The sequence below is a fragment of the Pan troglodytes genome, chromosome 15 (genome assembly GCF_028858775.2).
Source record: "Pan troglodytes isolate AG18354 chromosome 15, NHGRI_mPanTro3-v2.0_pri, whole genome shotgun sequence".
In the NCBI taxonomy this organism is placed as follows: domain Eukaryota; kingdom Metazoa; phylum Chordata; class Mammalia; order Primates; family Hominidae; genus Pan; species Pan troglodytes.
The window spans coordinates 33,543,844-33,551,635 of NC_072413.2; the positions used below are offsets into that span (position 1 = coordinate 33,543,844).

At 38.6% G+C, this 7,792-nt stretch overlaps 1 protein-coding gene across 7 annotated transcripts in view; it reads left to right on the forward strand.

The window, feature by feature from the left end:
* PSMA6 (proteasome 20S subunit alpha 6) overlaps positions 1–6,820 on the forward strand; it is a 39,092-nt gene extending 32,272 nt beyond the window's left edge. For 6 of the 7 annotated variants that reach the window (XM_016925745.3, XM_063792676.1, XM_063792675.1 and 3 more), the window contains 4 exons: positions 87–242; positions 2,217–2,395; positions 3,701–3,795; positions 6,595–6,820. In XM_016925745.3, coding sequence (XP_016781234.1) covers positions 87–242; positions 2,217–2,395; positions 3,701–3,795; positions 6,595–6,652 — 488 coding nt within the window. In that variant the 3' untranslated portion in view covers positions 6,653–6,820. The remainder of the gene's footprint in view (positions 1–86; positions 243–2,216; positions 2,396–3,700; positions 3,796–6,594) is intronic. The other variant, NM_001246657.1, reaches the window with a different exon arrangement.
* The last annotated feature ends 972 nt before the right edge of the window (positions 6,821–7,792 follow it).

A 7,792-nucleotide genomic window follows, 5' to 3' on the forward strand; every position in this document is an offset into this window, starting at 1 on the left:
TGGGAAAATTGCCTGGCTAAATTGCCTGGCTTTCAGGTTTGTTCTTTCCTTCTAACCAGGTAAATCTTTGTTTTTTATGCTATAAGCTGACAGCAGATCCCAGGTACAGAGGGCACGCTATGAGGCAGCTAACTGGAAATACAAGTATGGCTATGAGATTCCTGTGGACATGCTGTGTAAAAGAATTGCCGATATTTCTCAGGTCTACACACAGAATGCTGAAATGAGGCCTCTTGGTTGTTGTAAGTATGCTAAGAGGTCTCCCAAATAATTGATGAATTGAAACTTTTTACAGAACATGTATACAGAATTATTTAAATAACACTTGAGTTCTGAACATGTGGTTTGGAAAATACATAGAGTGGGAAAATCTTTATAATAAATCAGAACTAAAGGATAGGTTTCACAACAGTATGTCGGGCATTATCTTTAAGCTTTAGATGCTGTTAGACTTTTTATCAAAGTATTTCCATTTGGAGTATGTGATTTGAAAGATGCAAGTCCTCATTATTAGGATGTTGTAATGAGGTTCTACTGCAATTCGAGATTACTAATTCCATAGAAATACCTGCATCAGGCATCTTAATAATGTAGCTGTTTGTTTTGACCACCCTAAAGAATTAGGGTCACACACAGGTGTGTAATTCACATTTTTAGAATAAATTTCTATTTTTGAAAACAAGTAAAATTGTATTGGGAGAGGGATGAGATTTACTGATTTTTAGATGTGATGTAATAAATTAGCCTGAAAAATTCAGTGCATGTTTGTTTCTGACATTGTGTCATTCATTTATGAGCATTAAAGCAGTCAGTGTAATGATTTCTGTTTAGCATCTGACCCTCTTGACTTCTCACTTAAAAATTACTTAAATCATATTCATCTTGCAAGACCTTGAAGGAAAGAAGTATTTGTTGTTTCCCCAAGCAGTAAGTGGGTACTTTTTTGTGTTGCCCTTATATTTTGTATATATCAAATATAAGAAAGCAGTCAAACCATTAAGTACTTTGTTACCTGTTCTACTAAGTAGAAAGAAATTTAATGATGGTGTTTATTTTAATTGTATTCCTATAATATGGTAACATTAGAATTGTAGTAACAAAGTTACATGTATAGAATTTAGAGCTTGGTTTGTGTGACTTACTAGAGGAGTATATACCAACAGTAATGAAGATGGGCAGTGTAAAGGTGAGCAGGTAGCCTGTAAGTGTATTTCAGTTTGTGCCAGCATTCCCAAAGTGTGTCCCATACACTGTTCCCTGGAACCTTAGTAGGTATTTCTATTAAAAAAAAAAAAAGTATTTCTTGGTCAAACAAACAGAAGAACTACTGAGTTAAAGTTAAATAGGTCAATCTACAACAGAATATTTCACAGCATTTAATATGCTATTATTTATTATCTGTTTCCAGAAAAGGTATATGAAAGTGTTTTTGGGCCAGGCACAGTGGTGCACACTTATAATCCCAGCACTTTGGGAGGCCGAGGCAGGAGGATCACTTGAACCCAGGAGTTCAAGACCACCCTGGGCAACAGCGAGTCCTTGCCTCTTAAAAAAAAAAAAAAAAAAAGGTTGGCCAGATGCAGTGGCTCACGCCTGTAATCCCAACACTTTGGGAGGACGAGGCAGGTGGATCACAAGGTCAGGAGATCAAGACCAGTCCTGGCTAACACGGCGAAACCCCGTCTCTACTAAAAACACAAAAAATTAGCTGGGCGTGGTGGTGGGCACCTGTAGTCCCAGCTACTCGGGAGGCTGAGGCAGGAGAATGGCGTGAACCCGAGAGGCGGGGCTTGCAGTGAGCCGAGATCGTGCCACTGCACTCCGGCCTGGGAGACAGAGCGAGAGTCTGTCTCCAAAAAAAAAAAAAAAAAGTGTTTTTGAAGTTTATTTGACCAGGCAACATCTTGAAGGATTAGGGTTCAAATAAACATGCTTGGATAACAGCAAGGATTGGAAACACTATTTTTAAATTGTATTTGTAATTATTCAAACTGTTTTTTTTAATCTGTGATAAATCCTGTGAAATGGGAATTTATCTGTTACCTAATTTACCTGTGGTGATAACCTGTATTTTATCAGTTTTCTTAAAGGAAAATACATATCCTAAAATTGATGGCCAAAGTCATGATTAGCAGCAGCTATGTGACACCACCAAGAAAGAGGAGATGTCATTGTATAAAGCTAAAACATTTAATTAGGGTCTTTTCTCTTTTTAGGTATGATTTTAATTGGTATAGATGAAGAGCAAGGCCCTCAGGTATATAAGTGTGATCCTGCAGGTTACTACTGTGGGTTTAAAGCCACTGCAGCGGGAGTTAAACAAACTGAGTCAACCAGCTTCCTTGAAAAAAAAGTGAAGAAGAAATTTGATTGGACATTTGAACAGACAGTGGAAGTAAGTCAACCAAAAGGAGCTGACTTTTTTAATGCTATATAGAACAGTGAGGATCTTTGTATAATTTCTATACAAAGCTATTCCTGAATTACATCCCAGGATTCAAGTTGTCAACTTAATAATGAAATTGATATCATACAGCTGACATAGGAAAATTTGAGTTGCTTTTATTCACTTAATTCCTTATTTCATAATGTATTTGAGGTGGCTTTCAACAAAACGCATATAATAGGAAAATATAAATAAAAATAGGAACCAGCTGGGCATGGTGGCACACACCTGTAGTCCCAGCTACTTGAGAGGCTGAAGCTGGAGGACTGCTTGAGTCTAGGTGTTCGAGGCCAGTCCTATTTACTGCCAAGAAATTAAAAACAAAAATTTTAGTAGATTTTGGGTGTAAGTCTGGAATTAAAGCCATTCTGAAGATGCTAACAACATGCTTCTGATAAATGACCAAAAAAAAATTACCATCTAATGCTTTTACGTTTGGTTTGGAAGTATGCTTAAAGGAGATAAAAAGCTAGTTCATGTTCAGGAAGTACTGGGCCCTGTCTAAATATTTCTTAAAGGTTTCTTTTATTGCAATTCATAATTAATTACATAAATAACCACATCTGGCATAAAAACACTTAAGGTGGCTCACACCTGTAATCCCAGCACTTTGGGAGGCAGACAGATCACCTGAGGTCAGGAGTTTGAGACCATCCTGGCCAACATGGCGAAACCCTGTCTCTACGAAAAATACAAAAATTAGCCGGGCATGGTGGCAGGCGCCTGTAATTTCAGCTACTCAGGAGACTGAGTCAGGAGACTCGCTTGAATCCACGAGCCTGAGGTTGCAGTGAGCCAGGCTGGCACCACTGCACTCCAGACTGGGCGACAGAGTGAGACTCTGCCTCAAAAAACAGAAACAAAACAAACAAACAAAAAACACTTAAAACATTCTTAAATCGTTTTTACTGTAAATTCCTTGAAGATGCAGAGAGTATCATTCATCTTTATCCTTTTCCCATTTCACCCCAAGTGCTAAGTGAAGTGTAGTGCCTGGGTCATGAAGCCAATAAACCTTTTTGTATAAATCATCCTATTTTAATTAATGGACCCCTTTATTATTTGACTTGGTAGAAAAAAATTTCTCATCATTGGGAGGCAATACATTAGAGTTAAGCAGTCTGTTAGTAACATTGAACTACCTCATTGAAACATGGAGCTCCTGATTGACTCATGATTTGAATAAGCTAGGAATGAGAAAACCTTGGAATCTCTAAAAAATACTATATTTTAACATTAAATACGTTTTTTCAGACTGCAATTACATGCCTGTCTACTGTTCTATCAATTGATTTCAAACCTTCCGAAATAGAAGTTGGAGTAGTGACAGTTGAAAATCCTAAATTCAGGTGAGTGATATTGTGGGCCACATGCAGACTAGAAAGGTGGAGGCATGTGAGTCCATGTGTCCTCTAACTTGTGGGGGAAATCTTTTTTCTTTAACTGTCATTATAGTTTTTGTTTGTGTGTTTGTTTTTTTCCCCAGCACCTGAGATCTGTTTTTAAAACTTTGGACTCTATTTAAGAGTCAGATATGAAAGCTTTTCTCCTTATTTCAGAGTGATTTTATATCTAACACCAGAGATGACATAAAGTTACCTTCCTTATGTAAGGAAAAAAATTAGCATAAGTGTTTTCTTTTTTTTAGTTTAAGGCCAATACAAATTCAATTCCCAAAGTAGTAGTTTGCAAGTTTTTCAGATAGAACTTTGGTTATTTAGTGGTTATTTAAGTAGAACTTTGAGGAGCAATATGAGTTACTGATATATGTCAGACCCTTATCTAGAGATCTTTGGAAAGCCCAAATTTTGAATACAGCTAATTGAGTTGCAGTTGCTGGATGTGTGTGTGTGTGTGTGTGTGTGTGTGTGTGTGTGTGTGTGTGTTCTTACTCACTAAGTGACTAACTCCCACACATCAGCCTTATAGCTTCCATGATTCAAATCCATACTGAGTGCTTCGTATAATCAGCTCATTTAATCCTCCCAGCAGCCCTGTGAGGCAGTTGATATACCATGGACCAGGATGCTCTTATATTTAATGAAAATACTGCAGTTAAATCCACAGATACAAGGAACTACTGGGAGGCATTTTAACTATTATGTGTATCTATTCTTAGATCACAACCATAAAGACACATGGTCTTGGTTGTGGTGTGGGGTACGGGAGTGGTAAACTAAGCTTAACTAGACCTTGAAGAGGTTTTTCGTTTGTTCTTTTTTTTCCTAATTTGTTCTTTTGGTTGCCCATAGATAAGTCATATAAACATGACAGATTCAGAAAAATTCATAGGACTTAAAAAAAAAAACAGCTGGGTGCTGTGGCATGCATCTGTAGTCTCAGCTCCTCAGGAGGCTGAGGCAAGAGGATGGCTTGAGCCTTGGAGTTGAAAGCTGTAGTGCACAATGATAGTGCCTGTGAATAGCCACTGCACTCTAGCCTGGGTAACATAGTGAGACCCCATCTGTTAAAAAAACAACCGACAACACCAAAAGCGAATCTATCCTAGCTTTTCTTCCTGTAGGAAGAAGTCTTGTAACTTGGGTTGGGGTAGGGGCGAGGGGTGGGGGCAGGGATCAAGTTGCTTTTGAAAAAGGTGCCTTTTTTTTTTTTTTAAGTAAAAATTTCAGCAAGAATAATCTTAAAATCTCTCTAAGGAACCTACAATTAGTTCTTGTTTTCTTTTCTGTTTGGAGACCTTCCTGCCACCTTTAAAATTGTATTTGTTATTTTTAAAATTGGTAAGGAATCAAAAATCTTGTCTTCAAAAAACTTTGTATCATTTATAAATTCTGTGATAGTAAATATATGTAAATAATTACAATACATAGCATAAGCATCAACAACTATTTAAACTGCTTGATATTGCCTTCAGTTGCACTAAAAAATGTCCTTTTGACAAATTTCACTTTTTAGAAGTCTAGTAGTAATAGGTCACATTAACAAGGTTGCCAAACAATTGCTTCCTTTCGAGGCAAACATCATTTAGAAAATACATGTTCAGGGCCACACATGGTGGCTCACACCTGTAATCCCAGCACTTTGGGAGGCCAAAGTGGACAGATCACTTGAGGTCAGGAGTTTGAGACCAGCCTGGCCAACATGGTGAAACCCCATCTCTACTAAAAATACAAAAATTAGCCAGATGTGGTGGTGGACGCCTGTAATCCCAGCTACTTGGGAGGCTGAGGCAGGAGAATTGCTTGAGCCTGGGAGGCGGAGGTTGCAGTGAGCCAAGATTGTGCCACTGCACTCCAGCCTGGGCGACAGGGTCAGACTCCATCTCAAAAAAAAAAAAAAAAAGAGAAAGGAAATATGTGTTCAACATGGAGCATTCTCTGGATGGTAGACTATTCATAGAATTATAACTTTATTTTCATGAACTTCTGAATCTGAACACTTTAATATGCTTAAAATTTCTTCATGAATTTTTATCTTTGAGCTGACATAAATTTCAGTTATACTACATATAAATGTATTTTGACGGCTGGGCAAGGTGGCTAACGCCTGTAATCCCAGCAGTTTGGGAGGCCGAGGCAGGCGGGTCACGAGGTCAGGAGTTCCAGAGCCTGGCCAATATGGTGAAACCCCACCTCTACTAAAAATAGAAAAATTAGCTGGGCATAGTGGCACATGCCTGTAGTCCCAGCTACTCAGGAGGCTGAGGCAGAAGAATCGTTTGAACCTGGGAGGCAGAGCTTGCAGTGAGCCGAGATCACGCCACTGCACTCCAGCCTGGGTGACAGAGCAAGACTCTGTCTCAAAAAAAATAAAAAATAAATGCATTTTGACATAGAAGCTAAATAGAATACTTTATAGTTTAGCTTTATTTATGCTATTCAATTGAAATATTTTCTATCTTAGCTGCAACTAAAGAATTTTATTTTCAAGATACAATTCTAAATCTGATGTCAAAGAAGTAAACATTTTTGTGTATAGGTGAAAGTGGTATAATATCTGGGAATTCCTTCAAAATAATCTGAGGGAAGATAAGTGTGTGTATAGATTTTTTAAAGATTGGTTTATAAATTGATAATTGTTAAAGTAGGTTGATAGGTATATGGGAGTTTATTATACTATCCCACTTTTACGTGTGTTTGAAAAAATTTTTTTTAAATTGTTGTTTTTTTCCCCCTTTTGCCTTCTAGGATTCTTACAGAAGCAGAGATTGATGCTCACCTTGTTGCTCTAGCAGAGAGAGACTAAACATTGTCGTTAGTTTACCAGATCCGTGATGCCACTTACCTGTGTGTTTGGTAACAACAAACCAACATCATGGAGGTCCCTGGATTGAAAAAGGAGCCTCTCCCACTCCTCCTACCACCGAAGTGGTTAGGACTCTGTATAAATAAAAACAAGGCTTTTGGAAAATAATTGCATCCTGTTGTTTTCACCTCCTATTTTAAAATTTATTTTTGACACCTAATGTACATATTTATGGGGTGCAATGTGATGTTTCGATACATGTATACATTATAATGATCAAATTAGGGTGATTAGCATATCCATCACCTGAAACACGGTGTTTTTGTGGTGAGAACATTTAAAATCCTCTCCTCTAGCTATTTTGAGGTACACAATACCTTATTAGTTTTTTGTTTTTTAAAACAAGATCTTGCTCTATTGCCCAAGCTAGAGTGCAGTGCCATGATTATGGCTCACTGCAGCCTTGAACTCCCTTGTTAAGTAATCCTCTCAACTCAGCCTCCTTAGTAGCTGGTACTACAGGTGTACACCATTGTACCCAGCTAATTTTATTATTTTTTTGTAGATTCGGGGTCTTACTATGTTGCGTGGGCTGGTCTCAGACTCCTGGCTAGCATTAAGTGATCCTTCTGCCTCAGTCTCCCAACATGCTGGGGTTACAGGCATGAGCCACAGTGCCTGGGTCCACTGTTGACTGTAGTCACTCTGCTGTGCAATAGGATACCAAATCTTACTCCTTTTTTCTCTTTTTTGAGACAGGTACTTGATCTCACCCAGGCTGGAGTGCAGTGGCAGGCGTGCTCATAGCTCACTGCAACCTTAAATACCTGGGGTTAAGCAGTCCTCCCATCTTAGCCTCCCAAGTAGCTAAGACTACAGACATGCATCACCAGGCCTGGCTAATTTTTTATCTTTTAAAATATTGACATAGGGGTCTCCCTATGTCACCCAGGCTAGTCTTAAACTCCTGGCCTCAAACAGTCCTATCTCAGGCTCCCAAAGTGCTGGGATTACAGGTGTAAGTCACTGCACTGGGCCCCTCCTGTCTAATTGTAACTTTTTAGCTGTTCACCACCCTCTCCCCATCCCTCCCACTACCACCTCCAGTCCCTGGTAACCACTGTTCTATGTACTATTCAC